This window comes from Euprymna scolopes, chromosome 24 (assembly GCF_053919585.1).
Source record: "Euprymna scolopes isolate OS-2025 chromosome 24, ASM5391958v1, whole genome shotgun sequence".
NCBI classification, from domain to species: domain Eukaryota; kingdom Metazoa; phylum Mollusca; class Cephalopoda; order Sepiida; family Sepiolidae; genus Euprymna; species Euprymna scolopes.
Genome location: NC_136505.1, coordinates 55,466,415 through 55,493,745, shown reverse-complemented (window position 1 = coordinate 55,493,745; position 27,331 = coordinate 55,466,415). Strand labels below are relative to the sequence as shown.

The following is a 27,331-nucleotide window of genomic DNA, read 5'->3' as shown; positions in this document are numbered from 1 at the left end:
AAGTAGAAGCCAAGGTCGAATCCTCTGTTAAGACTTGGGTTCGAAGGAAATTGTCCTTGAAGGGTCGGGCGGAGGCGTGTGCTACATATGTCTTTCCGCTCATCCTTTACCGTCTGTCTGTACTTCCTCTCCCTTAAAAACGATGAATCAGCTTACAGGAGCACCTCGACACAATCTTGTGGAACGAGGGTAAGCATTATGTTTGCAGAGAGGTCTGTGTTCGAAATCCGAGCGAGGGAGGCTTAGGACTGCCCGATCTCCTGTGTCACAAGCACGCAGAGAGGTTGGCCTTCCTGAGCCATTCATTGTACGTAGACGTTCCATGGGCCACTGCGGTTGAAAGCTCGTTTTCCAATCTCACACCTGACCCCTCGGTCGAAGCACGGCGGAGACCGAGGGGGGAACAAACATTCTACGCCGAATGCCGGTCCGCACTTAGAGCGTTGCCGGGGACCAGTGTCCTCGAACAGTCTAGGAACAGGCTTTATCGGGAGCTAGTGGGGCGTAGCAAAAAGGAACCGCTAGTGAAATGGACGGGGATGTCGTTGGAGGAGGTCCGCTCCCAGTGGGCGCCGGGATGGGACTTTCTTACAAATTCGGAATTTAAACATCTGCTTAAAGTAAAGATCAGATGCGATTGGAAGAGGTTGCCTCGAGTGGCCTTTGACAAGAGGTGGGTGCATGACGCTAGCTTGTGCATCCGACGAGGCGCCAAGTTTGAATTCGTGTTATCACCATAGGCATGGCACATGTGGTACTGGGTCCTACGGAGCCCATCCCGCTAGGTTAGACAAATAAAAAGTAAAGAGACTCTTGACTGGTGGTACAAATGAGATCCTGTCCCTCGATTTTTTGTTTTTTTGGCACTAGAGAACCTTCCGAGGCTACCCTACAACTACCCCCCTATCTTTTTGTTTTATCATCCCCTGATCAACCCCTTCTCGAAGGTCGCCACCTAATATATTCCCCCCTTTTGTTTTTAACAATCGATTTATTTTACTCCCAACACCCGATATGAAGTCTTCTCAATCACCATTATGGATCTCCCCGCTTGTTTTCGGTGCCCCGGAAAACAGTAGGCGATCTAACTACTTAGATTAGCGTAGGGAGGGACCTTACTAACAATGCACTAGGCAATTTTATTTTTTGTACATTTTTCCTATATTTCCCACTCCCCAACACGAACTATTTTTCTTCCAAATTCAAGAACTTTTTATTTTTTCCAATGAATTGAACTTTTTCACACACACACACACATTTTAATATATATATAAAAAAAAAAAAATGCGCGCACACACACACACACACACACACACACACACACACACACACACACACACACACACACACACACTTTTTGTAAAAACGCTGGGGTTTTCATTAGTTAGCTTTAGATTCCACAGAGTGAATGATGTATTGTGGTAAATGTTGCCAGTCAAGAGTAAGTCGTCAAGACTCCATTTTTACTTTAGTTACAAAGACCCTGCAACACTCCCCTCCCCAGATCTTATAGGGCATTGTACCTAAATGTGTTTTGTCTTTTGGAGATTTTACTTTTTTAAATGTTTTAATTTTATATTGGAATTTTTTTAATTGTAATTTTTTCTTTAAACGAAATAAATTAAATATAAAGATCAAAGTGTAGTATCCAGTCTTACTACATGCTGTACCTATGTTTGTAACTTTGTGATATAAAGTGGGTGATCACTTTTCTCTATTAATTCAATGTAAAATGATCACCCACTTTACAACCAGTCAGTCTCAAAGCCATTCAAGTCATTCTCCAGATCATTCAAGTTGTTTTTGAAGGAGTTCAGATATTTTTTAAGCATTCAAGTCATTCTTAAGTCCATTCAATTCATCCTTAAGTTCATTAGTCATTCTATGTCATTTACTTTTTATTTATTTAAGTCATTTCAGCCCATTTTTCGGTAATTTTAGTTTATCTTTAAGAATTTCATGTATATCCTACATTTACGCATCTATTCATTACACGAGAGCAAGCGACTAATGGCTATCGGCGTTGTTGTTTCAAAAACGATCTTTTTCTTTATTTAAACCTGTGCAGTCTATTATGATCGTCGCCGATAAAAAAAATATTATTGTTATAGTTCACTATATTTTACGTTTATTTTTGTTTTACTCCCTTATAATAAAAATATAGAAAAATACGTAAACTTTCTTTATCAATTAATTTTGCGTTTTTAATCGCATAGAAATATCTTAACAGTTTGACAAAATAAACATAGTTATTTGAAAAAGATATGCGACTAAAATACACAAAATCAATTGATTAAGAATGTTTACATATTTTTATATATTTTTATTATAAGGGGGTAAAAAATAAACGTGAAATATAGTTAACTATAAATATATGTTTTTTTTTTTAATCGGCGACGATCGTTATAAACTGCGCAGATTTACATAAAGTATATGGTAAATAAGGTATGTTTGAATATAGTACATTAAAAAACGAAAACGTAACTATATTAAAAAAAAAAAACGTAACTATGTTATAAAAATATATTAGCAAAAATATCTTAATATTTTGCCCAAAAGTAATCAGTTTTGAAGAATAGCGGAAGTATTGTATCTATTTTGTGCTTCCATAACTCAGACCAGTCGCCATGTTTGAAACTTAGGGTTTGGTTTTATGTACCATTACACGAAATTTAATTGACGAAGTAGAGCAAAATCTTATTGAGAAGGAAACTAAGAAGTGTCAGGAAATCCTAGCTAGATTACTGGACATCATCAGGTTTCTTTCCAAGTAGAACCTGACACTACGAGGTAATCGGAAAAAACATCTATGATTATGAAAAAGGTCAAGAAAATGAAGGGAACTTTTGAGAATTGGTAAATTTATTGGTCAAGAATGACCCTGTGCTCCGTGAACATTTGGTGAAAGTTAACCCGAGAAAGAAAATCGCTACTTCTTATCTGTCACCAGAAATTCAAAATGAATTTGTGAGCATTTTGGCAAGGCAGGTAAGAAATAAAATCATCGATCAGATCAAAGAAAGCAAGTATCTTTGCATATTTTTTATAGCACTCCTGATGTATTTTACAAGGACCAGACGAGTGAGGTGTTGCGCTACGTAAAAAACACGACGAAAATGAAGTGAAGCTGGAGGAGTCGTTTCTCCGCTTCATCGAGACAAATGGAAAAGCACGGAGGAAATTTCTGAACTGATTTTGAGAGAACGATGGGATTCAGATTGGTGACTGTATTAACAAGGTATTTTACAATGCCGCTGTTATGGCAAGCCACCGATCGAGGGTGCAAAAACGCATCTCCGAAATAAACCCAAACGCTCTATTTGTGCCATACTCAAACCATTCACTAAATCTGGCTTGTGTATATGCATCTTCTCTAGAAGTTCATTCTGTTACATTTTTTTTGGCATACTGGACCGGTTATTCCCATCCTTTTCTGCATCTACACATCGCTAGGACGTCTTGATTCAGTTGACAAGTCTAAGTATAAAGCGGGCTGTGGAAACTAGGTGGAATAGTCGACCAGACGCTGTAAATGTTATAGTTCCATGAAAATAAATATTTTGAGGGCTTTTGGAAATTTTGAAGGTCAACAGGTTACCAAATATCAGCAGGGATGGCGGCAAATCTTACGACCGCTCCGGCCGGCAAAAAACAGTTGCTACGCCATTAGTCATAGGTGACCCTTACAGATTAAATTTTATTCTTCAATATGAAAACATACAGAGAGGACACTTATTTTGAGACATGAGGAAATCAAGCTCAGTAAAGCAGAGGTTAGTTGAAATATATCCCAGGTGATATGTTTGCATTAATAATACTTTATATATATATATATATATATATATATATATATATATATATATATATATATATATATATATATATATATATATACTAGCGAAAGTACCCGTCGATGACTGGGTTCAAAAACAGCCTACAGAAAATGGGCTCTGATTTATGAAAGTATGATAGGTTATGAAAAGGAAGGGCTGTAAAGAGATAGCTTCGAATTTGAGGGTATCAAAAACAAAGCAAAATATGATGAAAGTAAAAATAAAATAGATAAACCCCATAATTTATTATACTATACCTGTTCACACTGAAACACTTATCACAATATTCTGTGGATCTATATTAAAAACCTTGTTAAACTTTGTGACATATCTCCATCCTATGGAGGTCAGACGCGAACGAACACCCCATAATTTTATCATACCATATTACTTCAAACTTAAACATAATTATCAAAGTATACTTACGCAGATAGATATGAAAAGTCTTTATTAAAGTTTGTGCCTATTTCCATTCCATGGAGGCCAGGCGCGAACGCAGACCCCATAATTTTATTATACCATCCCTATTTAAGTTAAAACATACTTATCAAAGTATTATTATGTACATATATATCAAAAACACTTGTAAACGTTTTTTTTTAATTTTTTATTTCCATACTTTGTGAACCAGGCGCGTACGCAGACCCCACAATTTTAATGAATCATCATTATGCCAGATAAAACATACCCATTTCTGTGTCTCGATACATCTATCATTATATGTGATCAGTTTTCTATAATAGTCAACCATATAGGAGCCTATTCGTGACCAGACACACACACAGACGTTCAGCTTTATATATATATATATATATATATATATATATATATATATATATATATATATATATATATATATATATATATATAAAGAGTGTTTTTGTAGAGGCGTCGGACTTTACATAAAGATAGATCACAGAAAAAATGTTCTATTTTACAAATACGTGGCTTATTCGAAATATTAACTTTTGGCATTTATAATTTAAATATAATTTCGGGCATATTGCTCAACGGCTCCGGTGTATATAGTGTAATCTAGAGGTTCAATTTCCACAAATCTACCCATTAGGCTCTATTTCTATAATAACGTATCACATGTTGACTTTCAAGTGGTCTATTGTGTCTGTTTTATCAGCGTATACCTGGAACTTTACATATCTCCAAAGAAAATTATTTAATGATATTAAATCGCACGAACGAGAGGGCCAGGTGGCAGGTTCATCTCGTGAAATTATTCGTTCATCAAATGCTTAAAATTATTTTCAAAATAAATTTGCACAGTTTAAAAACACTGCTCAAGTGTCAGTCTCTTCATGGTTGACTGCCAAACCAAGCTGAATTCAAAATAACCGTTATTTTCTAAATCTGAAATTAAAGAAATAGATTTAAAATTCGCCGCTCTCAAGACACTATCTATCTCTCTCTCTCTCTCTCTCCCTATATATACATATATATACATATATATATATATATATATATATATATATATATATATATATATATATATATATATATATATATATATATAGTAATTTATAAAATATATATGGCGATTAACTACACTGAATATTCGGCGTTTCATCCACTATAGGATTCGTCAGGCTTATGCGCGAATTCTGTGGTTGTTTCTCGTTTTTATATATGTTGAGGATTTTAGTTAGCCAATCAGCTTTCTAGTATCCACCGCGCCCCTTCCTATCAGCCAATGGGCATGCATTTTATCGAACAAAGGATCTGTTTTAGAACTAGGTTAGTGGTTTAAGGCATATATATATATATGTGAGAAAAAATGACAATATAAGATATATATAAATTCATATACATGTTATCGTTATAGAGCATGTATATCCCGTACCCTTAATTGATTTTATCTCCCTAAAATTTATATGCATTATATGCATATTGTCATTTTTCCTTTTTCATTCTGCATATAAGCTTCATCTCAATTGTTGAGTTTTGTGTTATCCCGACAAGTCTCATTTTATAGAATTTCTCTAAGTCTTCACACACACACACGCGCACACACACACACACACACACACACACACACACACACACACACACACACACACGGATAAATAGTTGCTACAATGTATACGAAAAAGGCAAGAAGTACTAACGTAGGAATAAAGCTATTGCATAGTTGCGTGAAACACAGCTCTATGAGGATTGGTTTTTTATTTTATGTTATTTTTATTTAACCTATTTTTATTCAAAGGTTAAATTTAATTTACCGAGTTCTGTTCGTAGAACACCTGGTGATCCCAAAGAATTAATTCATTATTAATAGACTAAACGTGTCTGAACTTAATCTCATTTGTTTTAAGGCACTTTTATTTAGTTTTGCTTTAATGCTCCCAGTGACATTTCTCCGTGGGCGTTCCTCCATAAATCGTATATGGAAGTTTCGAACAAACATCAATGTAGATTTACAGACATAAAAAAATAAAACACTTTTTAATACCAAATTCTTTATAATCCTCGTCGCCAGCGTATTGAAAGGAAATACAGATACAACAAATAAAGAGAATGGTTATCAAGTGTGCATAATAATGAAAGAAATGTTCTCCCGCCCTTAATAATAAGTAGAAAAGTTCATTGTTATCGGTAAGTTGGGCACCGCAGCAGCGCAGCAGTCACGCAGCAGAAATATTATATATATATATATATATATATATATATATATATATATATATATATATATATATATATATGTGTGTGTGTGTGTGTGTGTGTGTGTGTGTGTGTGTGTGTGTAGAGAGAGAGAGACAGACAGACAGACAGACAGACAGAGACAGAGACAGAAATAGAGAGAGATTATTATCTATATCAACGAACAAATAAATCTACAAACGTATGCTCTCTCTCTCTCTCTCTCTCTCTCTCTCTCTCTTTCTCTCTCTCTCTCTCTCTCTTTCTCTCGTTCAGCAGCAGCCAATAGCGTAATGGTTAGGAGCCTTGACTGCCGTACAGACGGTCGTGTTTCAATCCTGGCTTGAGGTAGTTACCTGTCTAGCTGCACTGATGAGCTGTGAAACAGCGAAACAGTACTGTATGTGGATGACTATATATATATATATATATATATATATATATATATATATATATATAACGAATTACATACTCTTTTCAAAGAGTATATTTAAATAGCAAGTATACACACACGTACTATATATATATATATATACTAGCAAGGATACTCGACGTGACCCGTGTACACACACATGCACTATATATATATATATATATATATATATATATATATATATATATATATATATATATATACTAGCAAGGATACTCGACGTGACCCGGGATTTATCAGGTCAATGAATGTTCCATACGAGACTTTTATTATCATCAAAATCGATATCACAGTCATACTTAACCCCTATGACACTGGGACGCAGTCACATATATGGAAGCTAAGGATTAAATTCATACAAGCAAAATGATACGTTTTCTTCTCTATACGTATTCTTCATCAGACCGTTAGGATTTAGTTATAGTTTCTTGGCATCCGCAATGATAAAGTTCTTACATTGCTAAATAATTGTATTTGGTTTATTACTGTTTATATTTTCACTGTTATTCTTGTTGCTTCCAATATGACTAGCAGTTTAATTTTTTGTTTTGTGCTTACTTGGATACCTACATCTACATTTTATGGGATAGGGGAATTTAGGTAAAGAATATCGGTTTATATAAACACCGTGAGTGACTTCCCGTTGAAAAAAAAAAAAAAAAAAAAAAAAAAAAAAAAGACAGATGTTTCAGCCTTAACAAAAAATGTAAGGTTTTACCCCAGGTGAGAACATTTTCCCACTATGAGACAAAGTAGGACTTTAAACACTTCTAAGTGAGTAACAAATTATTGTTGTTCTGTATTGTGATGTTACATGACTTTCATGTCTGTCAATTGATAATAAAATGTGTATTTATGTACTCGTGAATTATCTGCGTTTGTTAAGTATTTATATTTGTAAGCATTTCTAGTTTCAGTGACTCAACCGACTATGAAACCTCTAACGTTTACAACAATAGCTATTCTATAAATTCACCTAACATATATCTTTTTCTTCTCATTATTATTGCTGTTATTTTTTTTTTTGTATTTACTGTTAGCGTTATAAATTTTTTATAGACTCATAAAGTTCCTACATTAATTAACTAATTTTAATGCTATTACTCTTATTACTATTAGTATTACTCTCTGTAAGATTGTCTATAATTTTTTCTCCAGGAATTAATCCTCACTTTAGTCACGTAAATTCGTTCGATGTACAAGTTGTATTCGTGTTCGACGAAACGTTTGCTTGTTCTCAAAACAGAGAAAAGAATTTTTTTTTTTACATGGAGTTCACCACTTATCAAGGCACAATGGCCACTCGGGGATAAGGGTTATTGTGTGTACAGTAATCAATGGGATAGTGTAGCAATAGTATTGGAGAATTGGTAAGGTGTCATTACTTAGGGGGAGGCGGTTCATCAGGAATTTGTTTGTGTTGGACTTGAAGACATCCAGGTTGAAGTCGGGAGGGAAACAGGCAAGCGCAACAGAGTTTTGTTCTAAGAAAGAAGCTTTGTTCATGGAATCTACGTTTTGATTTAGGCACAGATAAGGAGCGGGGGAAATTATTGACGGTAGTTTCAGCTAGTCGGGTGTTTTTTGAAAAAGATTGGCAAGGGGGAACACGAGAATGGAGCTCAGACGAGCACTTGCCATGGAAAAAACGATAAAACAAGGATAGGCTCGCTACGTCTCTTCTGTGGGAAAGAGGTTGCAGGGAAGAGAAGAGGGCATTTCCCCACTAAGCCACGAAGTCTATTTTGTACTGTGTCAAGGCAGGATAGGCTGTTTTTAGCAGCTCCTGCCTAAATGTGGCAGCAGTACTCCATCCTTGGACGTACTTGGCTTTTATATAGATAGAGAATTTCATCATTAGTGGGATATCTTCTAAGCGGTAGAAGGATCCCACCATTTTCCCAGCGACCTTGGCCACAGACTTGATGTATGTGTTCCATTTCAGATCAGGAATAAAGGTCAAGCCCAGAAGCTTATCAAAACATCGGGCCTCCCCTAGACGAGAGCCATCCATTTCAATTGATGCCAGATGGGGATCAGAGCATTGATGATGTAGAGATAGGAGCTTGGTCTTAGATGCATTAAAGGTAACTAGCCACCTCTTCCCCCACTGTACTACGCGCTCAAGATCAGAGGAGAGAAAATCAGAGAGAACATCATCATTTACGGCCTTTGATGTGTTGCGATGGATAGTTGTGTCATCAGCATAGATGTCAACGAAAGATTTTAGTATGTGTTTTGGGAGATCATTGATGTAGATCAGGAAGAGAGTTGGGCCCAGTATGGACTCCTGAGGGACTCCAGCATTAATACTGTGGGCCTCTGATTTCTGCCCATCAACCACTACTCTTATGAGCCTATCAGAGAGAAATGATTTAATGATCGAGAAAACATTTCCAGTTATACCGTAGCTGGAAATCTTGTGTAGTAAGCCTTTATGCCAAACCTTATCGAAGGTCTTGGATATGTCAAGAGCAATGGCCCTAGAAATTAAGCCTTTGTTGAGAGATTCGCTAATCCTATGAGATATAACCGTTAGCACATCTGCTGTAGATCAAGCAGAATGGAAACCATATTGCGTGTCGCTAAGAAGGTTATTTCTGCTGAGGTGGTTGACTACTTCTCTATTTATTGTGGATTCCAGCAACTTACTCATGACACACAGGAGACTTATTGGTCTGTACTGAGAGGGAGATGACTTATCACCTGAATTCTTAAATATAGGGCATACTGATGAGGTTTTCCAGGGTGTTAGGAAGCACTTCTTAAGGCAACGCTTAAACAGTTTAGTAAGTATGGGGGCAAGTTCTGGTTGTAATTTTTTTAACACTATAATTGGAATACCGTCAGGACCAGTTGCTTTACTGGAGTCAAGGTTCTTGATTAGCTTGGCGACCTCACGCACAGATATTTGTATGTTGCATAGCGTGTTGTCTGTTATAGGAGGGAATACGGAGAGTTGATGGCCTTCATCGCACAGGGTAGAATTTGCCGCAAAGTTCTTGGCAAATAGTTTGGCCTGATCGGATGCTGCAATAAAATATATCAATAAAACGGTATCATCTTGGGCACCGGAAACTCGGTACAAATCTTTCCCGATTCCGATACCCCCAAAAGTTTCGATTTATTAGATTCTTGATTCTAATTACGATTAAGCACTAGTATCTACCTTTTAACATCTACCATTCTATCGAAATCGACGATTTAATATTGTCTACTTAATTATGATAAATGTTCAAACCGAACCCAAACCACAGACTCAACTTGAACGCTAACTTAAAGAGAATTCCCCGAAGATTAAAGAGAAGAATAAACCATTCCTCTTAAAATAAGACATCGCTGTCGGCTCTTTGTGAATACACTTTGAATGGACACGAGGTGGGAGCGGTGGACTATAATTTTAAAGTACCTACCTTCTAGCATTTACCTCTTGACCTAGATGAGTTAATTCTGTTTTATCTACTTTGGCCGTCGCTGCAGCGTTGCTGCTGCCTGTGTTGTTGGTGATTGCTCGACTTGCGGCGTCTTCTTGACAAGCATTGTTCCCGTCTGTATTCTCGTTGGGCTTGTTCGTATCAGTAATCGTCAACGCCGTAGGACTCATTCCGTGAGCCTCGGTCTCCCTCCACAGGTTCCCTCTAACAGGACCTATAAATAGACGAAGCCAAGTCAATGAAGGGCTATATATCACAGATCTCCGTCTTTATGTCTCTCATATATATATATATATATATATATATATATATATATATATATATATATATACTCTTCATCATGCATGCTTAGGTATAAACAGATGTTTGTGAATTTAAGCTTTTGAGAAATTTCCCAAAGTTTTAGATTCACAAACATCTCTTCCCCTTTCTCTCTCTCTCTCTCTCTCTCTCTCTCATATATATATATATATATATATATATATATATATATATATATATATATATATATATATATATATATATATATACTAGCCGATTTACCCGAGCTTTGCTACGGATATATTTGTATTACACTATACTAATTGGCATTCTTTTAATATTTATGTAATTACAGGTTCGAAACCAAAACTTCTGGGTAAACGACATTTCTTGTACCACTGGTAAAAATGTAAACGAAAGTTCTACATTACGTAGAAAAAAAAAACTGTACAGGTCCGTTTTCAGTTTGTGTTGCTCCCAAAAATGTAAATTAGGATTTTTGCGGATAAACTATGCTTGGTTGTGTATATAAAAAGTACCCCATTTTTAATAAAGGAAGGACTTTCACATAAAAATTTAATAAACAAAAGATACGGCAAAAATTGAATTACACTTGTAAATCATATCTAAAAAATAGCACGGTTCGTAAACTGCAGAAGTACGAAACAGATAAAAACACCCGCATTTTTGTACTTCTGCAATTATTTTTCTTTGAGTGACGCTGAGACATAAAGCGACACCCCCTCCCCCCGAAAAAAAACCATAATTACGTCGAAACTACCCCACACAAACATATATTATCAACTAAATCAATTACCCAGACAGGAAAACATAAGATCTTTCTCAAAATAAAATTGAAGAAAAAAAGTGAAAAAAAAACAACAAAAAAAACGAGTAGGAATATATCTGATATAAAAAGCATTACTTTACCTTGTTTCTTTTTCAAAGTATTATGGAAACGATAATAAAATTCAGACAGTCAAGTGAATAGTTAAAAAATGATTTTAAAATCGTCCGTAGGAAATAAATTTTAACCTTTTGGTAAACGTGCTCACACCTTACAACGAATCGACATTTATAGCCGAGACTTTAATAGAGGGCTAACGATTTAAAATATTTCGTCGAAAAATAAAATCATCCTTTGCCTAATTATTTTTTTTTTTATCAATATTTGTAACTTTTACATTTATAGAAAATAAATAATTAAAACAAATCATTTTATCACCATATCTCTCGATTTGGTTAAAAACTATATCCGTTCATAACCGGAAGTGAAATATCAGTGAAAATTACTTAAAATGTGCCAGTTTAGCAAATAGTACAAAATAACTTGAATTAAAATAATTTAAATAAATTAACTTTAAATAATACTCTTAAATAGAACAATTACATCAATTACATTACTATAATCAGTAATTTTAATTGAGCGAATTATTTAAAAAGATTTTCTTTAATATAATATGCAAATTAGATTAGTTCTATTATGTACATTGCCTTCAATATAGTGTATATATATTGATCGTGATGCTATTAAAAAATATTATAGTAAATAAAATTTATATAGATAACCGTTTTCAGCAGGAAGTTTTGTATATATTAATAAAATTGTGAACAAACAAACAAACAGACAGCATTACGGATTTATATATATAATAGATATATATATATTATAATAATTTATACCAAACCAAGTCATCTGGCTTACACATGTTTCAAAAAAGCAATTGTAAGTCTGATAATTTAGGTTTTTTTTATATAAATTATCCCAATTACGAATTGTATAATAAATAATTTTGAAATAAATAAATAAATTTAAGCTCTATTCATTGCTGTATAGTGAGATTGTGTTTGGTCATTGAAATGCGACTCATATTTCTATAAATCCTTTTGATTTATAGAAATTTAATTCATATTGATATAATTTATGACAAAAATCATATGGCCTGAAGAATGCAAGATGAGAAACTGGCAACCACCATCTTATGTTGTCTCCAAGCTTAGATCTGCATAGACCTAAATTCTACCACCAATAATGATCAATCTTTATATATATATATATATATATATATATATATATATATATATATATATATATATATATATATATATATATATATATATATATATAGCTTTAAGTAAAAGAGAAAAGAGAAAGATCAATTCCACAAAAGGAGACTTATCCGGATAATGCCAAGCTCAACAATAATTATTGGAGCTTATACAATAGGACAACAAGAGAATGAAATGAAGACACAAAACTATATATAGGTAGATATAGAATAGATCATTTATTGAATAATGGAATACAGGCAAAATTTGGGGGATAGAAGGGACTCTTTATGCCGGGGCATTTCGAAGCCTAACGCTTCTCATCAGAAGAGTAGAGAAGGTGCTAGGTAGCATGGGGGAGATGCGGCGTCTAGCGTAAGGTTTGATTGGGATGAAAAAGATTAAGAGGAATTATAGAGTGTTGGGGGAAGCTTTAATGAATTCTAAATAAATAAGGAGAAGCTTATTATATATAGTGTGATATATAAGAATATAAATTGTCTTTAACATAGTATTGAGTCCCTTCTATCCCCCAAATTTTGCCTGTATTCCATTATTCAATAAATGATCCATTCTATATCTACCTATATATAGTTTTGTGTCTTCATTTCATTCTCTTGTTGTCCTATTATATATATATGGTGGCCCTGAGGTGAAGGGTTAGCAAATGGAGGTAGTTTCGTGGTTGGGTCCGAATCTCATGATCATCAGGAATTGATGATTGCGTAAGCATGAAACACTAGTGTCTGCAGGTATAAAGAATAATTATTGTTTAATTATAATATATATATATATATATATATATATATATATATATATATATATATATAATTTTAGTTATAAAGGGTTTTTCATTTCAAATTCGAGGAATATTTATTCAAAACTTATTAAAAGAAAAGTCAACGTCAACAAACTAATGAATACAAGAAATATTCGAGTAGTCTCTATGTTAAAATTGCCACATGCTCATCTCTGTCTGTCTCTCTATATATGCTATATTCTTTCCTCTATTTTGACTCCGTTTCTCAAGAAAATTAATTTTTTTTCTTGCCACACAGAAAGAAGTCACATGATCGCGTTGTTAAGAAAGAGGAGAAGGAGGAACGTGTGTGTGTGTGTCCATTTTTTCAAACTGTATCTCCTCTGAGATGCAAGATTGCAAAGCAGCGTAAGGCGGGTCAAATGATTGCATTTTTTTGTGAACCATTCTTTTATGGGTCTTTACCCAGTAAAAATAGCTACTAAGGGATCAAAATTGAAAAAAAAGTTGGAACTTGGCAGGCATAAGTTAACTTAAAATGTTCTTGTACACATGCGCAAATATATATATATATATATATATATATATATATATATATATGTATATATATATATATGTATATATATATATGTTTATATGTAAAAGGTGTTTTATTACTCTAGCTATTTTTAACATATCTGACGATAGCTCAAATAGTAGCGACTAAAGTTGGATCACTAAAAGTTAATGGCACACAAGTCATATATTTTTTACTTTTGAAAGCATTACTATATATTGGGTACAATATAATAATCAATAGAGAATTGGCTCAATAATAATAAATATGGCATTTGCATAAATACAAATATTGTATTTAAGCATAATTTACGCCCGGGCAACATCAGGCTCCCTGCTAGTCTGATTTATAAAATTCACTATCTCTGTGTACCTCTTTGTCTGTCTCAATTTTTTCAAACTTCATCCCTTCTGAGGCGTAAGGTTGCAGAGCAACGCGAGACAGGTCAAATGATTGCATTTTTTGTGGACTGTTCTTTTATAGATGTTTAGCCGGTAAAAATAGCTGCAAAAATTTTAAAAAATGAAACTTGGCAGGTGTAAGTCAACTTAAAGTGCTCTAGTACGCATGTGCAAATACACATTATAGTTGGTTTATTTTTTAACTATTTCTGATCCGTCTGACGATAGCTCAAACTGCAATGATTAAGGCTGGAGTCCTACACAAATTGCATGAACGAAAATATCATATTTAAGGTGTATTTTACGGCCGATATATATATATATATATATATATATATATATATATATATATATATATATATATATATTAATTTCGAACGCACCCTTATCTTATCAAAGAATCTACTATTGATTTCATAGGCCATGCCATTCTGCTTGAGCAGTGATAAAACTTTTAAAATGCGTCTGCGATGTTAGGCTGTATGAGGTCAAAATCGAACTGTTCCTTCTTTAATTAAATATTTTCGATTATAGATTTTTGTTACTCATCGGGGGTATTCCGATACCAAACATATCTAAGAACATCCCCACGAACAGAAAGTACATTTGTGTTAAATTTTTAAAAAATCGGTCCAGCTGTTTCGGCATCCATTGGGAAAGAATTCACATACACATGCAGAAAAATTTCCTTATTTCTCTCTACACATAAACACACAGAAAAAGTGCCTTATCTTTCTCTCTAAACACACACACACACACACACACACACAAACAAACAAACAAACAAACAAACAAACAAACATGCACGCATATATGTATAGTAAAAAAACTTTTATTCATTTACATATGGAGAAAAAACACTATATGTATTTAGCATTAAAAACAAAAACTCAATTCATATAAGCCACTCACAAGAAAGTCCCCACTGCTAACAATACAGAAGCATTCCCCTCTTTTACATCCGTAATGACAACAGTATTATCCTAAAACTACACGGTGGAACGATAACGTTGTTGCCCCAAAGAAAACAACACTACGGCTTTATTTTAAATTGAGAGACCGTCTGTGGAATCAGAGAGGAATCAGATTAAAGACCAAGATGAAAGTGTACAGAGCTATTGTCCTACCATCACTCCAGTACAGCTCAGAAATCTGGACTCTGTACGGACGCCACTTCAAGAGATTAAAACTGATACAACAAAGTCACCTCCGTCATCTAATGGGTATCTCTTGGAAAGACCATGTATCGTATTTTGAAGTACTAGAAAAGGTTAAAATGCCCAGTGCTGTAGAAATAATCGTAATAAACCAACTGAGATGGACAGGATATGTCACGTGCATGTCAGACAACAGACTACCAAAAGCAGTTTTCTTTGGTGAGCTCAAAGGAGGTACACGAACCCTAGGCGCATCGAAACTGCGCTATAAAGACGTGTTCAAGAGACATTTGAAAAACATAGACCAACTCAACGACTGGAGAAGAAAAGCTGAAGATAGGATAGTTTGGAGAAGTGTGGTATCAGGCGCAGCCGATGCCATTAGAGATCAAAGCATTGCTGCTTGGGAAGCAAAAAGAGCGTGACTATGGGCGCCACTACCCGGATTTCCTGCCATCAGGTGTCACATCTGCGGCCGCGGTTTCAGAGCTCCGATCGGACTCACATCACACCTTCGACACGGACACTAACCGACCTCTGCGTCATCGTCGAAATCGACAGACTCCTCGAGAGAGAGAGAGAGAGAGAGAGAGAGAGAGAGAGAGAGAGAGAGAGAGAGAGAGAGAGAGAGAGATTATCCTAAAACTACACGGTGGAATGATAAAGTTGTTGCCCTAAAGAAAACATCACTACAGCTTTATTTTAAAACTTTTGTTGAAAAAATCAATTCAGATAACTTGATTTGATTATATAGTAGAGCTGACATCTATTCAATGTAGATGCCTTCAGCTTCAATCACCGATCTAGCTCGTTGAACATTGTGTCACTTTCAGAAATGATAGAAAGCTCCTATCGCTCCTAGGATTTGTACACCACTGGCCAAATAGTAGATGGTCAGCAACAAAAGGACAAAAAAAAAAAAAAGAAAACTGGTTTTCATCAAACGGAAATGGAATCATGTCGTCTTTTCTAGGTGACAATTTTATCGTTTCCCCCCTGTAATATATGACCTCTAAGGAGTTTGAATCTTTTATATTAACTAAATCCACATATTGCAAGTCTAGAAATTTTTGCCACCATAAAATTCACAAATTACCTAAGGGACACCATCTGCATCAGATGTGAAACGTGAGCAGAGGACCTAATTTAAAACATGAAATAGGAAAGGGAGATCATCAGCTGTTTACCATATAACTGCTTCAGAGATTTAAAAACAAAACAATTATTAGATTAGTGACTCTCCTGCAATACTTATCCCAATAAGTACAAGACAAACACAAATGTTTAGATGATTTTTGAGGTGGAATTAAAAATATTTTACTGAAAAACCCGTTTTTTACAATCCTAACTTTACTATAGATCAACCATAACCTAACTTTTATATTTGCATCGCCAAAAGTAGCACAGCCTTAGATAGTACCTCCAAAATACTAAGACACAAAATATATTGCCTCAGTTGAAAACAGTTTTTCTCCTAAGATAGAAAGGTCATACAGGGTGGAACAATAAAATTGTCGCCCTAAGGAAAAAAACTCCACAGCTTTATTTTTAAACTTTTATTGAAAAACTCAATTCAGGTAATTTGATTCTGTAGTAAAGCTGACATCTATTCAATGTAGCCGCCTTCAGCCTCAATCACCACCTCGATACGGGTCTGAAACTGGGAGCATGCTTTTTACACAAGTGCTGGTGGGAGCTTGGCGAATACTTGGTGGATGGCGGCAATCGGGCTGGCTTTGGTGTTGTGGGAGGTCATGTTGGTGATGTTCTCGACGTATGACCAAACGAAGTAGTCCAGTTGGTTCAAGTCGGAGGAGAAGGAGGAGGGCCAGCGAGAGAAGGCTACAAAGTTGTGGTACTCCTTTTGAGGCCAAGTCTGGATCTCTTTGGACTTGCGGGCCAGTACCGAGTTCTGGTGCCACATCCAGGGTCTGCCAGTAGCCACGCGATTGTGAAAGTGTGGTGGTCCAGGGGATCACCACACTTTTCAGCACATTCAGGTATATTTTGGTGTTGTCTTTCAAACAGACTTCAAAGATGTGAGGTGGCATGATGTGCCCCTCATTTGAAACTACACCAAAGACCATAACTGTGGCCGGAAACTTTATTTTCTTCACCCTGGGCATGGCCCTGTTATTCCTGGCAATCCAGCGATGCATTTTGAGGGTGCTGGCAATGGTCCTGTTGTCATAACTTGGATCGGCAGAGAGCATAAGTTGTACAGAGATGTATCTTTGATCTCGCTCGTTTAACATTTTGTCACTTTCAAATATGATAAAAGACTCTTATCGCTCTTGGAATTTGTACACAACTGGCCAACTAGTAGATGGTCTGCAACAAAAAAAGACAACCGGTTTTCATCAAACGGAAATGGAATCATGTAATCTTTTCTAGGACGATAATTTTATCGTTCCATCCTGTAATATAGTTAGTGACAGATATATTTCGATTTATTTATTTGCGCAGAAAAAAATACAGAACTTTAATTTCATAGATATTAAGTAAAAAGCCATCAAGATATTGAGGAGTGAAGATGTCGTTGGTCATACTCTCATACACGCATTGCATCCTACCTAAAATATCTCAGTATTGAAATTTTTATTGACTTCCATATTTTTACGTGTTCATATGCTGTGCCTGCACTTTTAATGTTTTTCTTCAATCAATAATATATCATTTCTTTTTTTAAAGTTAAAGCGTTCTTTTATATTTGGCCCGGTAACGCTGGGTAAAAAGAAAATCCTCAAATCTAAGTTATAATAATTGTTGGTTCCTTGTCTTCCATGTTCAGCCTCGAGTTCAAAACCGGCTTTAAAACCTAGTAGGTGATACCCTTTTCTCTTTCCTGCAACTTCTTCCCCACAGAAGAGATGTTGCGAGCCTGTCTCTGCTCTGTCATTATTTTCATGGCAAGTACTCGCCTAAACTCCAGTCTATGGTTCTCTTTGCCAAACTTTCACAAAAAACACTTGACTTGCTACAACTACCATATACGATTTCGTCCACTCTTTAACTATGCCTAAATCTAAACGCAGATTCTATGAATAAAGCCGCTTTCACAGAACTATCCGCCTGTGGAACATTGTTCCTCTGGCCTGGTTCCCGGTTGCATACAACATGGTAGCCTTCAAATCCAATGTGAGCAAGTTCTTCTTGAGCCATCCCATGAATAATCAGATTCTACCCAATTTGCACCATTAACGATTACTATACTACCTTACATTCGTAAACCTTTATTCTCGAGTGGCTTTCGGGTCTTGATAAGTGGTGACTCTCAAGTAAAAAAAGAAACAAAAAAGACACTTAAGAAATTTTCAACAATGTATTTACTTACATGAATACAATAAAAATTTCGGGGAGGGGGGTTATAAAAAAGAGAACAATTAAATACAATTTAGGTTCATATTTTATACAATAGATCTGTACATCTATCTATCTATCTCTCTCTCTCTCTATATATATATATATATATATATACATACACACACACACACATGCATATATATGTGTGTGTGTGTGTGTGTGTGTGTGTGTGTAATAGCATCATATGTTAAGGAATAGAGAGAGGGAGAGAGAGAGAGAGATAGAGGGGAATAGGTGAGTTATAGTGTAGACACGTTGACCGGAAGTAAAAGATCAGCTGATTTGATTGCGTGTGAGTCATGTGATCAGGTTAGCTGAATCGTGGAGATTTGATTGTCAACCAAGTAGACGCCACGATAATTCTCTCTGTCGCTCTCCCACTCTCTCTCCCTATCTACCATAAGCAAGAACAACAAGAGAAATAAAAAACGGACTGTTGCTTACACCAATGGTTGTTGTGTTTTGAATTCTTAGAAAAAGGGTTTATAATATAGCACATATACTTGATCCAAACTATTATTATATTTTATTTTTAAACTAACTAAATGCTTTTCGATCTAAAACAGAAAACAAAGCAAGTGAAATACGAATTAAACAAAGATTTTTTAGACTCTCAGATAATATTGCCCTTAGACTATATTAGATTGAATTTCCTTCATTGAACATAATTACAGGAATAGGCCGAGGATATGAAGTTATACAAATTTTCAAACTCACCACCAACTCACCGCAAATCTCCAAAAACTTTAGACGAAACCATTTTGTTTTGACAAACTGAACCAGACTAAAAAGGTTAATTTCGTTGATGACGTCAATTTCATTGATAACGTTAATCTCGTAGGCAACGTTAATCTCGTCGTAACGCGAATCCGTTGGTGTTTAAAACGTTAGTAATCACATCTACTTGTTATTGTCAAATTAATCTTCATGGCGCTCGTATTAAGAACTAACTGGAGCTACGTTAATGCCTGTCTTAACCTCTTGTCTTTTTTCACTTTTCCGATTTCAGGATGAACAAGGCGAAGACATACACTGCTATCCACAGAAATACAAGTTCCTACATGAAACAATGAATTTTTACGGAGGCAGGAACCCATAACTTTATTTAAAGAACTAAAAAAAAAAAAAAAATAAAAAAAAACAAACAAAAAAAAAAACAAGACAAACAAACAAAAAACCAGACCTGTTAAAACCTGTTTTTCTTTCCTATCGACATAGCATAATGAACAATGAAAAAATTATAATCAGTTCATATAGATTTGTTATTCATCTGGTGTTTGGCGGACCATCATGTATTGTCTTCTGATTTGATGTATTTGTTTTATGATAAGCGTCTCTTTAGGGACACACAATGATCTACTACTATCACACAAGCTTACATTACTACTACTACTACTACTACTACTACTACTACTACTACTACTACATTAATAATAAATAGCAGGAAATTCCACAAAATGAGAAATATCAACAAATATTAATTTATTTATTGCCGACTATTATCCTCATTTTTCTTAGTTGTTGTTTCACGACATTTCGGCCAATTATTCCTCAGGCCTCCGTCAGGTGGTAACCGCGACGGGATAGGAACTCCGAATCTCCTAACTGCATCCTCAGCAATTACTGCCGTCCATAGTTGTTGTCGTCTCACCATGTTTTTGGCCAAGTAAGCCTCGGGTCGGCTTTGGGTAGGATTGAAACCGTTATCTTCAGAATATTCGCACCTGGAACCATTGCGATTCAACGTCTCTATTCACTGCATCACAAGCCCCGAAGGCCAAAGGAATAGCTGGCCAAAACGTCATGAAACAACAACTAAGAAAGATGAGGATAATAGTCCGTAATAAATAAATTAATAAATAATATTTATCTCAATAATGAATTCCAATTAAATAATATATATAAACAAATATGTTTTGATAAAGCTCATATTTTTTCTGCATAGTACAAAAACCTAGTTATTTTGGACAGAAAAACCAATAACACACTGGCAAAGATGAGTTCAATTACATTTCTATGAAAGTAGAGTCCACTGTATTTTAAATATAGAACTGACCCAAATGAGATAAATTAATAAATACCCAGAAAGTAATATTGTGCTACATACATACCAATAATGAAATCACATTACAAGAGACAAACTTTAATTTATTTATTCAGTCCATCACCTCTTAGCAGACAATGTTCTTTTTTTCCTCTGTTTCTTTCGAATGTTCCCGTTTTTTGCATCATGTGTTTGCTTTGGTGAAGAACCACTGCATGTTGAAATTACTACAAGATCCTTTCTGACACAATTACAACAATGATCATATATTATTATAATGATATTTGAAAACGAGGCTACATCAAAAGGAAGTCACTCTCATATTCTTGTCCATATTTGATAGATTGGCCTTTTTAAAGCCAAATTTTGTGAATTTGGCCTTTTTTGAAGTGGTTTAGCTTTCAAAATTTGTATTTAGCTATTTTTAAAGCGTGACACGGACTGCAGAATATTATATATATATATATATATATATATATATATATATATATATATATATATATATAAAAATCTTTAGAATGTGAGAGAATATATAATTATTTCCACAACTAGACAATGTCGAAGCTCGCAAGAGCCACTTCCAGTTTGTTGAAAAGTAACGTTCATTTTATTGATTTGAAAGATATATAACTGAAAATTTTTGGCTGTAAGAAGACAAAGAGTATTTATTGTTTTAAAAAGAACTAAACTGCTGTAATTTTTAATAAATAAAGAAGAGATGTATTATTTTATTTGTTTAAATATTTAGCTACGACAACATCTTTTTTGCAACTCTTGCAAGGAGGTGTCGACGTCCTCCTACATACAGTGCCTGGAATTCCCAAATTTGTCACCCATTTAAGTAATGGCCAGGCTCAACGTTGCTAAACTTTGATAATCGGACAGGAACCGGTGTGTCAACATGATGTTGCCATATTATTCATTATTCATTTATACACAGAGATAAAACACTATATATATTTAACAGTAAAAATATTGTGTAAACCAAAATGAAAACGCAATTTATATAAGCCATTCACAAGAAAGTCCTCACTGCTCACAATGTAGAAACATTTCAGTCCTCCATATTTCTAATGACACCAGTTCTATCCTAAAACTAATCTACGACCTACAAGAAGCTTGAATCTTTTATACTAAATCCACACATCATAGATCTAGAACATGTATAAGCCGATTCTATCACTGTAAAATTCACAAATTATCAAAGGGATACCATTATATCAGTCGTGAAACGTGAGCAAAAGACCTAACCATAACAAGCCGTGCGTGTGTGGTCCCCCTCTTGTTCTGCATGTGAGATGACGCCACAAAAAATAATGAAGAAATGATGAATTGTGAGAAGTGTGAAGGGCCAACGTTGCCTTCACATTTTTGCCAAGTTTCAGAAAAATCTAATGGATGGAGCACAAGTTATGGGATTTTCAGCTCCTGGGAACGCCGAATCCCAGTGAAAACAGACAAACGATGCAGTTTACCACCTTAAGACATGTATATTTGAATTCAGCTCCACGGAAAACGAGGTATAGATATCAAGTTCTTGAGTAATATAAAAAAAAAGAGCTCCAAAAAGGCATTTTTTTAGCCCTAAAAGTCCCAGAGGGATGTGAACCAGAATTTTGCCAGGGTCACCCATACTGAATTTATATTAAGAACAATAGTCTCCACATTTTAGCCAAATTTCAGGAAAATCTAATGAATGGATCAAACGCTATGCGGCAATAAGTGTAATTTTTTTCCATTTTGGGGCATTTTTGACCTCTTTTGAGCCCCTGGGGACGCCGAATTCTAGTGTAAATGGATAACGGTGCAGTTTCTGATCTTAACACATGTATATTTGAGTTTGCCAGGGTCACCCATACTGGATTTATATTAAGAACAATGGGCTCCACATTATGACCAAGTTAAAAAGAAAATCTAATGGATGGATCAAAAGTTATGTGTCATTTTTGGCCATTTGGGGTCATTTTTTAACCTCTTTTGAGCCCCTGGGGGCGCAACGGGATTATTTGTAAAAAAAAAAATGTTTTTACTGTGCACATCTATTTAATGAAATACATTTTGTGGCAAAATTTCAGGAAAAACTAATGGACGGTTATTTCGCAATAGTCCGGACTAACGGATGCACAGACGCACGGAAACACAGACGCCACTGAAAACATAGGTTTCTCTCTGATAAATCGGGGGACCAAAATGTGAAATACAAATAGTTGATCATCAGTTGTTCACCATGTAATTGTTTTGTGAGATTTAAAAACATATTACAGTTATTAAATTAACGGCTCTCCCGCGGAACTCATCTCTAGATTAGATGCTTTCTTTTCTTAGGTTAGAAATATTTTACTGAAAAGAAATGTTTACAATATATCAACCACAACCAAACTTTTATATTTAGATCGCTAAAATTAGGGTAGACTTAGATTGTACCTTCCAAAGAGGGGCATTATTTATTGTAACACAAAATATATTGCCTCGGTTTAAAACAGTTTCTCCTCTTATGATGGAAGATAGAAAGGATGAAATATAGTAATGTAACAGATACTACACTTAAAATTATTATATTTTCACAGAAGAATAAAAACACAGGACTTTAATTTCACACATGTTAAGCACAAGGCCAACAAGATAGTGAGGTATGGGGGATGTCGTTGATCATACTCTCACAAACGTATTGCAGGAGGCATTCGATCTACTACAATTTCTCTTCCTATGACAGAAGATAGAAAAGATGAAAAAAAAAAAAAACAACTTATAGTTAACACCGTGTGCACACACCTAGTTAATTATATAATCCATTCAGTGGCGTTCAGAGGTTTAGTGATGCTCAAGGGTTCTTGATTGTACGCTCTCAAAGACTATAGTGTAAGTCCTTTTTTTTTAAAGTTATTTTCTTATTATTCTATTTAAACTGGGGATGAAATATACTAATGGATGTCAGACATTCACCTGCTATCTTATAAGTCATAGTACTGAAAAATATTATGATTAAGAAAGATAGTTGGAATATGATTGGATGCTCAGGGCGATCAGTGTGGATGCTCAGGGCAACCATCCCATTGACCCCATCCTCTACATGCCACAGAATCTATTAAATAAAAAAATTAACTTTAAATCGAGAAGGCAAAAAGAAACTCCACACAATCGAAAAATTGTTATTTAAATGTAACTTTATAACATTAATGCAACACAAATACAACAGGAACACAATGAACTAGTTAATATTTAGTAGCATAGCCTTTCTGTAATTTGACAGTCTGCAATATTTTGGGAATTCCTTGAATTAGTCTGCAGCAATAATTCGGTGAAGGGACATCCCACTTCTCCTTATTTTTTTTCAAAGTTCTTCCAGATTTGAAATTTTATCATTGCGTAGCTGTTGCTTAATGTAATGCCATACGTTTTTGTTAGGATTGAGATCTGGAGATTGTGCAGGCCAATCTAAACACGGAATATGATCTTCAAGGAACCTCTTGATATTGCCAGCTGAGTGAATGGGAGCATTATCCTGTATAAAAATGGAATTATCATGAAAACTCCGACCAAAGTAGAGTAGAAAATGCTCAGTCAACATATTAATGTACTTGGTCGAATTAATTCGCCCTTGCAAGCAAACTATAGGCCCTGGACTATGTGCTCCAATAACGGTTGAGATAAATGAGCTCTTGACGATCACTAAGAGAAAGCCGAGGCATACGGACATAATGTTACATTGTATAACCTGGAACAACAACAATTACGATTAGAGATGTTTTGTTGCCTAAAAGGTGAATATTTAAAGTTGGTTTTAAGCTTATTTGTTGCTGCGGAGTTTCTTTTTGCCTTCTCCATTTGAAGTTAATTTTATAAATGGGCGTGAACACTAGGATACTTCAATTAAAATTCAAATATGAACAGGTAAAATTATAAAGGAATAAAAGGCGAATAAAATGAAGGATAGGTTGTTTAAACAGTTACATTCAATTTAACTTAAATTTGTGGTTTTTTAAAAAATGACAAGTGCTGATTTGTTTTTGGTGGCACTGTATATTTATATCTTTAATAATGTTTTACTCTTTTTGTTTGCATATGTACTTAAATCAGATGGTAACTGGAGAGCTACATGATTTTGCTTTGATTCTAGTTGATAGAACTCGCATCATACATTTTTTTTTTGTTTTGCTTTTTAAAGAATTACTATATATTAGATACAATATAATAATCAATGGAGAATTGCCCCCATAATAATAAATATGAAAAGTGCATAAATTAAAATATAATATTTAAGCGCTTTTTACGACTGGACCACACCCGGCGGCCACTACTATATATTGAGTAAAAAATAATAATCAAAAAAGAATTTTTTTCCTCTATAATAATAGATATTAAATTTGTATAAATTAAAATATATTTTAGCATATTTTACGGCCGGTAAACTAGTAATGAATAAAAAAAAATGTTTTGGCACTTGCGCACTGTAGGTTTGGAGGACAATTATTTTGTTTTCATTTTTGAAGAATTCCACTCACAACAAAGGAGATAATTCAAAGAGTTGTTAAAGTTCTGCGTAACTTATTGGTAAAAAGCAAAATAAACACAATAATTAACACAATAATACAAAATAAAACATTAATTATCTGAACATTTATTGAATTAAAATAATTTCTTTCAGTTTTAATAAATGATTAGAATTTCGAAATAAATTACAACAGGCATTTTTTTGCATTTTTTAAAAAAGAACAATCTCTATGAAAAGAAATGAATGAAACTGTTCAATACATGAAAATTTATGACTTTATTAAAAATATAGTTTTTGTATGAAAATGTGTGACTTGATTAAAAAAATATTTTTTTGTTTGAAAATTTATGAATTTATTAAAAATACTTTTGGTTGAAAATGTATGACTTTATTAAACAATTATTTTTTATGACAATCTATCACTTTATTAAAAATATTTTTTGTATGAAAATGTGACTTTATTAAAAAAAATTATTTTTCGTTTGAAAATATATGACTATTAAAAAAATTGTTTGAAAATTTATGATTTTATTAAAAATATTTTTTCTTTTGAAAATGTATGACTATTAAAAATATATTTGTATGAAAATGTATGACTTTATTAAAAAATATTTTTGTATGAAAATCTATCACTTTATTAAAAATATTTTTGTATGAAAATCTATGACTTTATTAAAAATATTTTTGTATGAAAATCTATCACTTTATTAAAAATATTTTTGTATGAAAATCTATCACTTTATTAAAAAATATATTTTTTGTTTGAAAATTTATGACTTTACTTTACTAAAAAATATTTATTTGTATGAAAATGTATTACTTAATTAAAATAAATTTTATATCAAAATGTATGACTATTAAAAAGTTATTTTATTTGAAAATCTATAACTTTATTAAAAGTTATTTTTTGTTTAAAAATGTACGACTTTATTAAAAAATATTTCTGTATGAAAATGTATAACTTTATTAAAAAAGTTATTTTATATGAAAACTAATTATTAAATTATTAAAATAAATGAACGTTTTTACACGATTAAATGTTCGTAACAAATCAAAATAATCATTAAAAGTTATAGTCATTATTGAAATGTGTGTAACTTAAAAAAAAAAAAACGAAATTTTTAAGACTTTTTTAAATTGTATCCCTTTGTTCTGGGTGGAATTCTTCAAGAATGAAAACAAAATAATTGTATCCCAAATCTAAAATGCACAAGCAACGATGATTTCGACCATATTTTTGCTTTTATTATTTTTTTCATTGTCTTCGAAAAATGAAAGTAAGAGTGTTTCTTTCATTAAAATAGTTTAATTTTTTCTTTGAATTATACATATACCCGAGTGATTTACCAATCTGTTCGTTTGTCGATGTATAATAAATGTGAGCGTAATAATGTTTCCTCACCTGATAGTACCCATTCGTCGTAGCCATAGAAAAATTTGGACATTTTTTCAATTTCATTGACTTGTTACAAAAGTCAGCTTTTGGGCCCAAAATCAAAATGTCTTGATTGTGTTTCAGACTCCAACTCCATTTTCTAATCTTTTTTTTTTTTCTTTTACTATTATTTTTTTTTTGTATCTTTCCTTCTTTTTCTTTCCTCTTTTCTTTTCAGTTTTCCCTTTTTCTCTTTTTTTCTTTTTACTTTTTCTTTTTTTTTTCTATTTTTTTATTTCTTTTACTTTCTTCTTTTCTTTCTCTTTTTTATCTTTTCAGTTTTCCTTCTTTTTTCTCTTTCCGTTTTTGGTTGATTTTGAAAATCGTTTCGTTAAAAAAAACAAAAAAAACTCTGTAGCAAGGGTGTGCATGTCAAGTCTTATGGCTAACGTCACAATTAGTAGAACCGGCTATACCAACACCGATTTCAGATCCTATTAAATTTATTGTGGTCATTTGCA

General features: G+C 33.8%; 1 protein-coding gene across 11 annotated transcripts in view; it reads right to left on the bottom strand.

Annotated features, from left to right (window-relative positions):
* The window catches only part of LOC145246711 (uncharacterized), a 186,390-nt gene that overhangs the window by 65,656 nt on the left and 93,403 nt on the right, over nt 1-27,331 (bottom strand). For 4 of the 11 annotated variants that reach the window (XM_080108445.1, XM_080108446.1, XM_080108448.1 and 1 more), the window contains one exon: nt 10,332-10,566. The exons of 3 other annotated variants lie outside the window; for them this stretch is intronic. In XM_080108445.1, coding sequence (XP_079964571.1) covers nt 10,332-10,566 — 235 coding nt within the window. Of the gene's footprint in view, nt 1-10,331; nt 10,567-19,616; nt 19,895-27,331 lie in introns of those variants that run through there. 4 more of the 11 variants (XM_080108450.1, XM_080108449.1, XM_080108451.1 and 1 more) reach the window with 4 other exon arrangements.